This window comes from Sphaeramia orbicularis, chromosome 9 (genome assembly GCF_902148855.1).
Source record: "Sphaeramia orbicularis chromosome 9, fSphaOr1.1, whole genome shotgun sequence".
Classification (NCBI taxonomy): Eukaryota; Metazoa; Chordata; class Actinopteri; order Kurtiformes; family Apogonidae; genus Sphaeramia; species Sphaeramia orbicularis.
This window is the reverse complement of record NC_043965.1, coordinates 44,577,076-44,590,931: the sequence shown is the minus strand read 5'-3', so window position 1 is coordinate 44,590,931 and position 13,856 is coordinate 44,577,076. Positions and strand designations below refer to the sequence as shown.

General features: G+C 37.0%; 1 protein-coding gene across 1 annotated transcript; it reads right to left on the bottom strand.

The window, feature by feature from the left end:
• Positions 1 to 2,167: 2,167 nt before the first annotated feature.
• On the bottom strand, positions 2,168 to 13,571 carry LOC115426475 (leukocyte surface antigen CD53-like). The gene is made up of 7 exons (XM_030144617.1): positions 13,203 to 13,571; positions 11,253 to 11,441; positions 11,068 to 11,142; positions 8,077 to 8,187; positions 6,120 to 6,227; positions 3,801 to 3,884; positions 2,168 to 2,571 (listed from the first exon to the last, which is right to left on the bottom strand). Exons 1-7 carry the CDS (start codon positions 13,263 to 13,265, stop codon positions 2,503 to 2,505), a joined length of 699 nt encoding a protein of 232 aa, XP_030000477.1. The 5' UTR covers positions 13,266 to 13,571; the 3' UTR covers positions 2,168 to 2,502.
• Positions 13,572 to 13,856: the final 285 nt, after the last annotated feature.

Genomic DNA, 13,856 nt, shown 5'->3' with positions numbered 1-13,856 from the left:
GATCAGACAGGCCAAAACAGCTGATTGATACGACCAATACGTTTGGAGTTATTTGTTTGGTATTAAATTACAATGGGCTTACAGGTGGCCTCCGGATGAGTCCATTCATAGCCACAAACGGGGGTGGATCCAGATCAATGGAACCACCAAGACACGACAGGAGAACTGGGTCCGGCTGCGATCACACACTAACAAGGTTGATCTGGTTCTTACTCTGGCCCTGTTCCATTCTGTCGGTCAACGGTTAGACCTGGCCAGTTAAAGTCCCCCTCTGGACCCCCCACCCCCCTCACCATAACACAGTGACAGACCGTTCTGCGCAGACTCCGATCAGATGGACCGGAGTTCAGCAGATCCGGACACAGAACGGAAGTGAGTTGCAATAAACCGTCATGTTCAGTCCTGTGTCAAATTCTCTGGTCCACGTCAATACTAAACAAAATGAGGGCTGTTCTATTTCTTCCTAATCTTTGTGTTACACCAGTAAGTAGGGATGCTCCGATACTGATACCAGTATCGGGCATTGGCTCCGATACTCAGTGTGTGTACTCATACTCGTACTCGTAAAAGATATCCGATACAAATGCACCGATACCACTTACGGCTGTGTGACATTCACAGTTCGGTGCAGCAGGTATGTGGCGGTGAAATAATGTGTGTGGAGTGTGAAGAGTGTGGAGATTTTTCAAAATAAATGACAGTGATAAAAGTAACGCTGACTGACAGTAACGTTACAGACACAGACGGATACGGACGCAGCGTTCTGTTCGTCCTCTGCGTACATTCCATCTGTTTTCCAGGTGCTGGCGGATGCGTACGCAGACAGAGAATACCAGTGGGAGTACAGAGCGGTGCGGACCGCCACCAGCGGAAGTGAAAACGAAACTTATGGCTCATTTCTCTTTTCTCTTCCTGCTGAAGCTAAGCTGTTAAACCTTACCAGTGAAAACGCTGCAATATTAGTATCACATTAGTGTTGCCTCTGTCGTCTCCATGTTTGTTATCACTGACTTTCTTCTTCTTCTTCTCAAAAAACTTTACTCTTCTTCATGGTATTTGTCCAGTTTGGTTAATTCAGAGCGGCGCCCCCTGGTGGATTAATTGACAAACGCTCATTCCAACACATTAAATGTCAGTAACAGCACTTTGTTCCAGTCAGACTAATGACAATGACAATAAAGCACATTTACAAAAGGAACTAACAACTGGAATGGGATTATTAAGTACTCGTATCGGTACTCGGTATCGGCAAGTACTCAAATGTAAGTACTCGTACTTGGTCTGGAAAAAAGTGGTATCGGTGCATCCCTACCTGTAAGATTAGCTCAGCTCCCCATTTTATCAACTCTACCTCTTCTGGAACCCTTGGATTCCCACAGGTCAATGCGCTAGTTGCACATTAAATACGACTTCTATCAGTTTTGAGTATGAACTGAATGCGACCCTGAAGTGACCCGCATGCACAAAAGAAGTCCTGATGTGGTCAGTGACCATGCAGACACACAGTGTGTTTATGGAAGTACATGGATTTTCCTGCTGCTCCTTCTCCTGGGATGCAGAATTGTGACATTTGTCGCATTTCAATGACGTAAAGGTCGGATAAGTGCGACCTGGCCGTTCAGACTGAAGTCACATTGGAAAATGTGGGATACGTGTCGGATTTAGGACGACATATGAAAGTGACCTGGGTCAGATTTGTGCTGTTCACACTGTCTGTAACAGATCAGATACAGGTCACATATGGACAAAAACATCGGATTTGGACCACATTTACCTACAGTCTGAGCGTAGACTATGACTGAGGAACCTACAGTATGAACCATTCACCTTTTCTTCTATATGAGGCAGTGACATAAACTTTGGAGATGCACTACATAGACAAAAGTATGTGGACACGTTAAATTCAGGTATTTCTTTTCTAACTGGGGTCTGGGATACAAAACAATAATGACATATAAAGTATATGGACAAAAGTATTGGGACACATCGTGGCTATAGGTCATAAAATGTCCTGTTCATGCTGATTTGAGATAAAACCATCAATACTTCCTTACAGTTTAATGGTAGATTTTCTTCCTCAGTGAGATGTGAAGAACATAGATGGTTAGTTGTGTTAGAAAATTATTATTTACAGTCAGAGCACTAAAATATTTTTGAAATTTAGAGGTAGAACATTAAAAATCATTGTCATGGATTTAAAAAAAAAAATACAATATGTATATATTAATGTTGACAGAAATTAAGTCAAAACCATCTCTGAGCCATTTTGGAAGTAAAGAGAACAATTTAAGACAAACTAACCAATGCAATGATATTTATCACAATGTAAAACTATATTATGACAGTTGTTGTTATTGTTTTGTATCCCAGACCCCTGTTAGAAAAGAAACACCTGAATTCAACATGTCCACATACTTTTGTCCCTATGTATTTGGAAGATTAGTTTTTACAGTGGGACATGTGTAGTGTCGTATTAAACTGCAGATGGAATTGGGGAGGGGTTCACTGGTATCCCAGCCCCTGTCGACTGAAGTGGCAGAACAGAGGGATGGTAATGCACAGACAGATGAACTGTAAATAAAGCAGACATGGAGAAAAGGAATTAGTCCACACAGTATACATCTATCAGTGTTAGTTCAAGTAAAACATGTGATATGAAAATGGTTGATTTCTGTTCCAGCCTTGAATTATCACACAATTCAATATGCAGCTTTAGAGCACATTTTAGCATCTTTTATTTTAGCTCATTTTTTTGTAACATTTCAACCTATTTTCAGTTAAAAACCTACAAAACATAGCATGTCTAATAATTAAACACTTGGGTCTTTCTATGAAACTGGGTTCATTTTGGTACCTGGAACTTTTCCAGCTTTTTAGACCCAATAATAAAAGAGAAATGTAGACATATTTCCCCCCAGGATGGACCTAATGATGATCTCAGATAAATAAAAAAATAAAAAAATAAAAATTATTCTCTTGCTCTGAGCCATCCCAAAATTAATAAATTTTTTTATAAAACATTGGGGCCAAAAATAGGACCAAAATTGGGACATGAAAAACTACCGAGGTGTCAGTGGATTTGATCTGAAAACATGGCTGTAAATGGTCTTGTATACTACTATAAATAAAGAAACTGTGTTAAATTTGATGATCCTAGTGGTTTTTCTACTCCAGACATGTGGGTTTTTCATGAATCTCAGTCTCATTCCAGGTTTTGTGTGTAACCCATTGTGTCCACTTGTGTTACATGCAGAACCTGCCCAGTTAAACGCATATAAATATCGACTGATTTTTGATTGATTTGTGAAACACTCTGCCTTGCATAATTAGTTCAATTCCCAAAATGGACCTGTGACAGAATAAAGAGATAGTCAAAACAAAAATAGTAGCATGTAATTTTTGTGTCCTTTTGACTGTGTTACATACAGATTTTTATATTAAATATAATGTAAAATAATATAAAATGTGTTTAATCTGAAAAATAGTTTCTCTTTAACCTCAGTAAATATTTATTATTAAAATAGACCCAAAGTGCTTCCAAACTTGCTTTCCAACATTAGTCTACATCTGGTTTGAATTTTTACCCCCATGTCCTGTTTTTAGGACCAGTTTCGTAGAAGCACCCACTTACATTTATTCACATATCAAGAACACCTCAAGGCAGGAAAGCAGAGCATTTACAGTTTATGTAGACCACTGGAAAATGTTTGAAAATGCATAATTCCATTAAAAAAAAAAAAAGCAAAATATTACTCCTATAAGTTTAATCATGCATTGAAGTCTTGACTGTGACTACGTACCTGTATGATGAACATAGTGACGACACCTGCGCCTGTGCTGCGATAGTTAGCGGCAAACCAGCCCCTCAGCTTCACCAGACAACCCTGAAAGACAACATGAGTTATATATGAGCATCTGCAGCAGGGCTGTCAAACTCATTTGGGTTCAGTTCCATATTTAGCCTAATTTGATCTCAAGTGGGCCAGACCAGTAAAATAATGACTTAATAACCTATAAATAATGACAAATCCAAGTTTTTCTTTTTGTTTTAGTACCAAAAACCCCAATTAAATTATGAAAATATTTACATTTTACAAAAAAGATGTGAATAACTTGAAAAAACAGAAATTTCATTTGAAAAATTAGTGGAATTTTAACAATATTATGTCTCAACTTATTATTTATACATGTATATTTACACACAATGTTACATAAACATTTGGTAACAGGCAGAATATTGTCAAAATTTTGAAGTTTGGAACTGAAATTTGAAGAATTTCTACAACACAGGTGTTAAACATGCCAAAACCAGCCTGCAAAAGGTTCTAATCCCGCCCACGGGATGAATTTGCAAAGTGCAAGTTAGGGCATCGAACTTAAAAATAATACCATAATAACCTACAAATAATGACAACACCAATTTTTTCTCTTTGATTTAGTGCAAAAAACATTAAATTATGAAAATATTTACATAAACAAACTATCCTTTGACAGTAAAATGTTAATAACCTGAACAAATATGAACAACCTGAAATGTCTAAAGAAAATTAAGTCCAATTTTAACAGTATTCTGCCTGTTACTAAATGTTTTGTGCCTTTGTAAATCAGATCTGTAATGCACATGTATATAAATATAAATGATAATTTGAGGCATAATATTGATAAAATTGTACTTACATTTCTTAACAAATTTCATTTTGTTCAGGTTATTCACATCCTAACATTACACTGTGAAAATATTTGCATTTACTAAACTATTCTGTCACAATAAAATCCAAATAAATACATAAATCAAACAAAGATGAACAACCCGAAATGTGCAATTTGAATAATATTCTGCCTGTTACTAAATGTTTGGTGCATTTATGGATCCACTGTGATCTGTAGTTGTGTTAATAACAGGAGATGTAATATTGTAGAAATTGTTCAAATTTTAGTTCCAAACTCCAAAATTTCAACAATATTCTGCCTGTTACCAAATGTTTATGGAACACTGTGTGTAAATGTACATGTATAAATAATAAGTCGAGGCATAATATTGTTAAAATTGCACTAATTTTTCAAATTAAATTTCTGTTTTTTCAGGTTATTCACATCTTTTTTTGTAAAATGTAAATATTTTCATAATTTAATTGGGGTTTTTTGTACTAAAACAAAAAGAAAAACTTGGATTTGTCATTATTTATCAGTTATTAAGTCATTATTTTACTGGTCTGGCCCACTTGAGATCAAATTGGGCTAAATATGGAACTGAACCCAAATGAGTTTGACACCCCTAATCTAGTGGAACATTTATAAATCTGTTTATAAATGGAAATAAACCAACATATATGTGTAATAACTAGGGCTGGGCAAGTTAACGCTATATTACCATGTTAACGCATTCATTAAATAACGCCAACAATTTTTTTTTAATCTCCCGTTAATGCCGTTCTGCCTTTCAAGCAAGTCTTAGTTCATTTATACATACGGACTCTTATTTTGAAACTCATGCTTTTATTTTGGCGCTCCACACGCACTAGAACCAAACGCCGATGCCGGTGTAGCTGAGAGCAGAAAAGCCAGCAAACTTTTCGAATAATGCTGAATCAGACTTTGTGTAACTCCTGCAGTTCAACGCCTGTATGTATCAATCATTCTGTTGTTTGCTAAATAATTTCACATGTAAACGTGCCGTTAGAAACATGTTTATGACGTTATTTTGGATGTGTTTATTACAGTGTGTTATTAACATGTTTAAGCTAATAGAGGGAATGCACATATGTCACTTCCCCCCTGGGCCACGCCCCTCTAAGTCAGACTGAGTGGCAAAAACAAACCGGCTCAACATGGCGGAAATCCACGCAATTAATTGTGATTAAAAATTTTAATCGCTGCCCAGCACTAGTAATAACACTTCATCATATACCTTGAAAACATCCGTAAACCAACACTTTTGTAATTTTTTTCCTAATTAATCTGATTAAAATACATAACATTTAACACATTTAATCTCTGAGGCAGATAAAAAAAAAATCTAAACTGCAGACCAGTGTAATTAGTCACTGAGGTGGAAGTGGGTCATTGTGAATTTGAACACAGTGAGTTGTTTCGGATGACTGGGGTGTTTTCTAAGTGACCTCTGGCCAGTTGTCGTGATCGATGGCGTTACAGGGGTCCTTGGTGCAACAGGACACCGGGACGTTCCCCTTCCAGTCTGCCTCTCCGTGGACTCCACAGCATCTGAACTGGAAAAGACGACACAGAATCAACAGGTCAGTGAACCAGACTGGAGCTGTGGCCGCCTCTGTCTGAGTCTGACCTCACCAGCCAACAGGCCACGAGCTGTTCTGAAGGCACCGTGTCTGGGGTTGATGTCAGGGTGGAAGTCATCTTCATTAGCAATTTCCTTAAATATCTTCACAGACAAAGCTACTGGTCAGATTAATTTCAAATTTTATACAACGTTCGTTTACAGCAGGGGTGTCAAACTCATTTTCTTTGGGGTCCACATTCAGTCCAATTTAATGTGAAGTGTAAAATAATAGCATAATAACCAATAAATAATGACAACTCTACATTTTTTTAGTGCAAAAAATAACATTCAGTTATGCCAATATTTACATTTACAAACTATCCAAACCAAAAGGATGTGAATAACCTGAAAAAAAATGAAATTTGTTAAAAAAATATAAGTACAGTTTAATCAATATTCTGCCTCAATTTACCATTTATATGCATTACAGATCAGATCTACAAAGGCACAAAACTTTTAGTAACAGGCAGAATATTGTTAAAATTACACTTCATTTTCTTTAGACATTTGAGGTTGTTCATATTTGTTCAGGTTATTCACATTTTATTGTTAAAGGATAGTTTGTTAATGGAAACATTTTCATAATTTAATGTTTTTTACACTAAATCAAAGACAAAAAAATGGTGCTGTCATTATTTGTAGGTTATTATGATATTATTTTTGAGTTCGATGCCCTAACTTGTACTTTACAAATTCATCCTGCGGGCTGGATTGGAACATTTGGCGGGCCGGTTTTGGCCCCCGGGCCGCATGTTTGACACCTGTGCATTAGTCCATCGGACCTTAGGGCCGTTGGACCAATAAGTAGTCTGTGAGACTAAGAATATACATTCATGATGAAAATTTATGTAAAATAAAGAACTTTAACCTGTTTAACCCTGACCATATTTTCAGGGGAAAAACACCTAAACAGACATACCCAAAGTAAATGAAGAATTACTTCACAATAATAAGGTTCATATGGATGTTCTTGGTGTCTGTGGACATTTAGAGACCTCATAGAATCTATTCCCATTGTCTAAAATATTGTATCTATTACTATGCCTGAGTAAACTGTAACAAACTAAAAGAGAAATTCGAATTTTTTATCCTCGCCTGTTTTTTTCCGGCTGGATTGACGATGATACGCATAAATTAATTGTTTGTGTCGGAGATTTTTAATAGCGTATATTTCACCCCACAAAGATTAAAAATCATGTTTGAACATTAAAGTTTGCACTAAAATACACTTTTGATGTACTTGTATTAACATTAGAGTCTAAACTTTGAGCAAAAGTTGAAAAAAACATCTATTGTCCTGATTTATTATATTTTTATAGTAGATGAATATTAATAAAAAGGTTAAAATAAAAAATCACAACTAAATAAATGGACTCTATGCACAGCCTCACTACTTCCTGAACTTCAGGAGGGTCCTTTATTTCCTGTCTTTCATTATTGGACACACTGATTAATCCAGGTGTGTCTGCTGCTTCTTGTTGTGACTACTGATTAATTAGACACACCTGGATTAATCAGTGTGTCCAATAATGAAAGACAGGAAATAAATGACCGTCCTGAAGTTCAGGAAGTCATGGGGCTGTGTATAGGGTCCATTATTAACAGGTTTAGTGTTAGGTTCCATTTGTGAGATGAACTGCACCACTTGTGGATTCTGACATCATGTTAGATGGATCATTTAAAGGCGAAAATGACACTGTTTCATCCCAATAACAATACAGTCTACTTGTGTCTACGACAGTATCAGGGTTATTCAACCGACAATAAAATCAAACTTTTACCAGGTGCTGAACAGCGTCAAAGTCGTCTCGAATGTCCTGGTTTTCCTCTGGACGCGATTGTCTGTAGATCTCCAAGCTGTGGTTCAGGTCTCTCTCAAAATATGTGTCAGTCTGAACAAAAGACAAAACATTCAGACACATTCACTCCAGAATATTTAGTCCTGACTCCAGTACATACTACACATTAAGAACATTAACTGGCTATTCTGGAAAATGTACTCAGGTCCTTTTAAATAAGAGTACACTGTAAAAATATTCCCCTGCCAGTAAATGTTGTGTAATTGAGTAAAAGTATCCAAGTATTATCAGTAAAATTACCCCATCAGTGTTTTTTTCTATAATGCAATTAGATGAATTTTCCAGTTATGAATGTTAAAGTGTGTGTGTGTGTGTGTGTGTGTGTGTGGGGGGGTGCTTATTTCAGGAAAATTTTCAGATTCAGCTTTAGCCCTGATTTTCTGATGCTACAAGATGTTCTAAGCACTCCTGTGTAATTTTTTTGAAATTTTCATAGACTGTGATTTTACACGTCAAATGTAAAATAACATGAAAAAACTGTAACTGAATAACCAAAAAAATGTCCATTTTTTAAAAAGAATTTTTTTCTTTTTTCACAGAAAGATACAATTAAAATACATTTGCAAATGTATCGTAATTTCACAAATATTTCTTTTCTATTTATGAGATCAAACTGTTAATTTAAAGTTTAATGCTGTAAAAAAATAAAATAAATAAATAAATAAATTAAACCAGATAAAATTACTGACAATTAACCAAATACGTATTTGATCTGTAAGTTTAATAAGACTTGTTTGTTAATTGACAAATATCTTGTGTAATTATGGGAGGTTTCACAACAAAAATGTTGAATACATGTATTTTTGTGAATGTATAACATGTATAAGCACTGATAAACTGTCCAAATACAGTTTTTATCAGTGGATTGTACAACTTAGTCTCACTGAAAATTTTATATATATATATATATATATATATATATATATATATATATATATATATATATATATATATATATACATATATACAGTACAGGCCAAAAGTTTGGACACACCTTCTCATTCTTTGCATTTTCTTTATTTTCATGACTATTTACATTGTAGATTCTCACTGAAGGCATCAAAACTATAAATGAACACATGTGGAATTATGTACTTAACAAAAAAGTGTGAAATAACTGAAAACATCTCTTATATTCTAGTTTCTTCAAAGTAGCCACCCTTAGCTCTGATGACTGTTTTGCACACTCTTGCCATTCTCTTGATGAGCTTCCAGAGGTAGTCACCTGAAATGGTTTCCTAACAGTCTTGAAGAAGTTCCCAGAGATGCTTAGCACTTGTTGGCCCTTTTGCCTTCACTCTGCGGTCCAGCTCACCCCAAACCATCTCGATTGGGTTCAGGTCCGGTGACTGTGGAGGCCAGGTTATCTGGCGCAGCACTCCATCACTCTCCTTCTTGGTCAAATATCCCTCACACAGCCTGGAGGTGTGTTTGGGGTCATTGTCCTGTTGAAACATAAATGATGGTCCAACTAAACGCAAACCGGATGGAATGGCATGTCACTTCAGGATGCTGTGGTAGCCATGCTGATTCAGGTTGCCTTCAATCTTGAATAAATCCCCAACAGCGTCACCAGCAAAGCACCCCCACACCATCACACCTCCCCCTCCATGCTTCACGGTGGGAACCAGGCATGTAGCATCCATCCGTTCACCTTTTCTGCGTCGCACAAAGACACGGTGGTTGGATCCAAAGATCTCAAATTTGGACTCATTAGACCAAAGCACAGATTTCCACTGGTCTAATGTCCATTCCTTGGGTTTCTTGGCCCAAATAAACCTCTTCTGTTTGTTGCCTCTCCTGAGCAGTGGTTTCCTAGCAGCTATTTGACCATGAAGGCCTGATTCACGCAGTCTCCTCTTAACAGTTGTTGTAGAGATGTGTCTGCTGCTAGAGCTCTGTGTGGTATTCATCTGGTCTCTAATCTGAGCTGCTGTTAATTTGCAATTTCTGAGGCTGGTGACTCAGATGAACTTATCTTCAGCATCAGAGGTGACTCTTGGTCTTCCTTTCCTGGGGCGGTCCTCATGTGAGCCAGTTTCGTTGGAGCGCTTGATGGTTTTTGCGACTGCACTTGGGGACACATTCAAAGTTTTTGAAATTTTCTAGACTGACTGACCTTCATTTCTTAAAGTAATGATGGCCACTCGTTTGTCTTTACTTAGCTGATTGGTTCTCGCCATAATATGCATTCTAACAGTTGTCCAATAGGGCTGTCAGCTGTGCATCAACCTGACTTCTGCACAACACAACTGATGGTCCCAACCCCATCAATAAGGCAAGAAATTCCACTAAGTAACCCTGACAAGGCACAGCTATGAAGTGAAAACCATTTCAGGTGACTACCTCTGGAAGCTCATCAAGAGAATGCCAAGGGTGTGCAAGGCAGTCATCAGAGCTAAGGGTGGCTACTTTGAAGAAACTAGAATATAAGAGATGTTTTCAGTTATTTCACACTTTTTTGTTAAGTACATAATTCCACATGTGTTCATTCATAGTTTTGATGCCTTCAGTGAGAATCTACAATGTAAATAGTCATGAAAATAAAGAAAATGTGAAGAATGAGAAGGTGTGTCCAAACTTTTGGCCTGTACTGTATATATATATGTATATGTATATATATATAGGTAATTTGATTGTTTTAATACATGAAAATCTTCTTTATTAAACATTAAAAAAAAAAAAAAAAAAAGAAGCAAAATCTCATGTAAAGTTAGGGCAAAAAACTGTATTTTAATTATGGAAAATTACCGTATTTTTATGAGATGGTTATTTTCTGTTATTTTACAGCATTTTTTCGACACCCCCGCTGCCGGAATATTACTGTTTTTTTATGTTTTTTTTTTTTTTTTTTACAGTGTAGAACACTTCAAAAGAAGTTACACCTATTTTTGATCCCATTTGTTCTCGTACCTCTCGGCTGTAGACGAAGAAAACACAGGCCATGGCCAGCTCCACCAGCATCAGGATGAAGAGCAGGACGAAAAACTGGAAGCAGATCGCAGCCAAACGAGAGAAAGTGGGAAAAAATGTCAAAATTTGTGAGGATAACGGGTAAAAAGTTTGCAGATGTTCAGCGTCATGTGGTCCAGACTCACAGAGATGAGCATGCAGCGGTTCTCCTTCATATTTCCTAACACACCCAGGTAACACACACAGGTGACGATGGTCCCGGTCACCACCAGGGTGTTGGCGGGGTAGATGGGCCAGAAGGTGGTGACGAGGGAGGCGAACTTGGAATGTATCATCTGGAACTCCCCGAACGCCACCACAAAGGCACCGCAGAGCTTCACCAGAACAGAGGAGGAAAGGTCATGACACAAATGAGGAGATGAATATACTTGTAAATACTCAGGATGTGAGACGGTTTAATGTACACATGATTTAGGCCCAATCCCAATTCACCACTTGGCCCCTCCCCCTCCATTTTGTGCGTTCATGTGAAGGGGTAGGGGTGTCCCCATTCTCGATGAGTCGAAGGGGAAGGGCTGAGGGGGAGGTCTGTTTGACCCTCGAAATGGAGATTTTCCAGGACCACACTACAAACGGAGGGGAATGAGAACTCTCTCATAATTTTGTTTGAATCATCGGCAAGATGGAGGTAGTTTGAGTTCTTGTTTGTTCAGTATTAAATCCCAGCTGGACTGACTGTACATATCCTGACCAAGGAAAATCCAATTCTCACTTTGTGCAGTAATCTACACCTGGCTTTTCTGCCTCCGTCCAGAATAATATACATTATATAGACTAAATGTCATCTAAAATTAATGTTTATTTGTAACATAGTATAGCAAACTATTACATGATCAAAAAAAATTAATTTTAGCAAAAAAAACAAAAGTCCTTGTTTTGAATGTCTGGAGTCGCCAGAAATTTGTGATGTTAAAACGGGGTCAGGAGCCAAAAAAGGTTGGGAACCACTGCTTTAATGGAACTCCTTTCCAGTTGAATAAATCATGTCCCTATTAATCCAAAAGAGTTCCAGACTTAGTTTTACAGACATTATCAGGATAAAAGGATCCATTTAGAGATGTTTGATATGACTGTTTTACTTCAGTAACTGAGTCATGCATCAGTGAACATGATCCAAAATGATTTTATAGACAGAATTATGCATTTGACTGAGACACACACACCTATTTATAAAAGAAATCCAAAGTGGGTAAAACAGATAGAATACCAGAACATGTCCTTAGGTCAGTGTTTTTCAACCTTGGGTCAGGACCCCACGTGGGGTCGCCTGGAATTCAAATGGGGTCACCTGAAATTTCTAGTGATTGATAAAAAATTAAAACTTACTAATAAAAATTTACAGTATATAGCCTAAATGTTGCCTAAAATTAACATTTATTTACAACATATTATAGCAAACTATTACACAATCAAAAACAAATTCATTTTAGCAAATAAAATGTCTGTTTTGAATATCTGCGGTCGCTAGAAATTTGTGATGTTAAAATGGGGTCAGGAGCCAAAAAAGGTTGGGAACCACAGGGTTAACCCCTTCATTCAGATGTGTACACCGGTTTAAGATGTTTGTGGCACAAGATTTTATCAGTTTGAGATAGAACAGACTATACCAAACAACTTAAAAACTTAAGAAGGGGATTGAGAGCAGTTAACGCAGTGTTTTTCAACCTTGGGGTCCAGACCCCATGTGAGGTTGCCTGAAATTTGTAATAATTGAAAAAAAAATATATAAAAAAATTAAAACTTACTAATAAAAATTTACGTTATATAGTCTAAATGTTGTCTAAAATTAATGTTTATTTGCAACATAGTATAGCAAACTATTACTTGATCAAAAACAAATTAATTTTAGCAAAAAAAAAAAAAAAAAAAAGTTTCTGTTTTGAATGTCTGGGGTCTCCAGAAGTGTGTGATGTTAAAACTGGGTCACGGCCCTAAAAAGGTTGGGAACCACTGCCTTAGGTTGTATGTGGCCCCTGTAAGAAAATGACTTTGACACCCCTACATTAGCCAAACAGACATTCATTTTTGTTTTTTTGGTTTATTTTTTACAGTGTATTTGGTGTAAAAGCACCTACCCAGCAAAGGAAGTTGAGAAATGTCACCATAGATTTCAAGCAGTTGACACAGGAGCGGTTCATCGTCGGTGATCTCCTTCTGTCAGATCTGTAAAGTTAGCTGAGCTGGTGTCAGGTTTAGAGGATTAAACCTTCTGAACAGAGTTACAGGTTAAAGCTCAGCCGTCGGTGGGACAGATACAGATCATATGAAGGTAAAAAAAACAAGTCAAGCTGCTGCTCCTCTTGTTGGTAGTGTTTATAGGACACCTGTGTTTGGTATGAAAACACTGAAGCATTAGCACCAGTGGACACATGTGACTCAGCGGGGTTCCAGTTAATCATTATTACCTGGAGATTAACCATTTGGTGCAGGTTTATCCAATAATGTGTTGCTGAATAGAGATTTTTGTTAACACATCATACTTCCTGCTGAAAAAAAAAAACAAAAAAACTTAACAATTGGTTCCAGGCATAACAAACTCTGCCCCTCGCACGTATTGTAGTTTATTTTGGCATCGATCCAGCTGATGTCATCATGTCTACGGGTGCGGTGATATCAGAATATCAATCGCCACTATCTATATACAGTCACGGAAAAAATTATTAGACCATGGGTCGGCAACCTTTGCAATCTAAAGAGCCATTTAGGACAGAAAAAGAAAAACAAAACTG

Excerpts from the sequence above, each read along its gene's own strand:
- LOC115426475 (XM_030144617.1), bottom strand. The coding sequence starts at position 13,265 with ATGAACCGCTCCTGTGTCAACTGCTTGAAATCTATGGTGACATTTCTC. Across the intron at positions 11,143-11,252 it reads ACCGCTGCATGCTCATCTCT|TTTTTCGTCCTGCTCTTCAT; the intron begins GTGAGTCTGGAC and ends ATCTGCTTCCAG. Across the intron at positions 8,188-11,067 it reads TCTTCGTCTACAGCCGAGAG|ACTGACACATATTTTGAGAG; the intron begins GTACGAGAACAA and ends TCTTTTGTTCAG.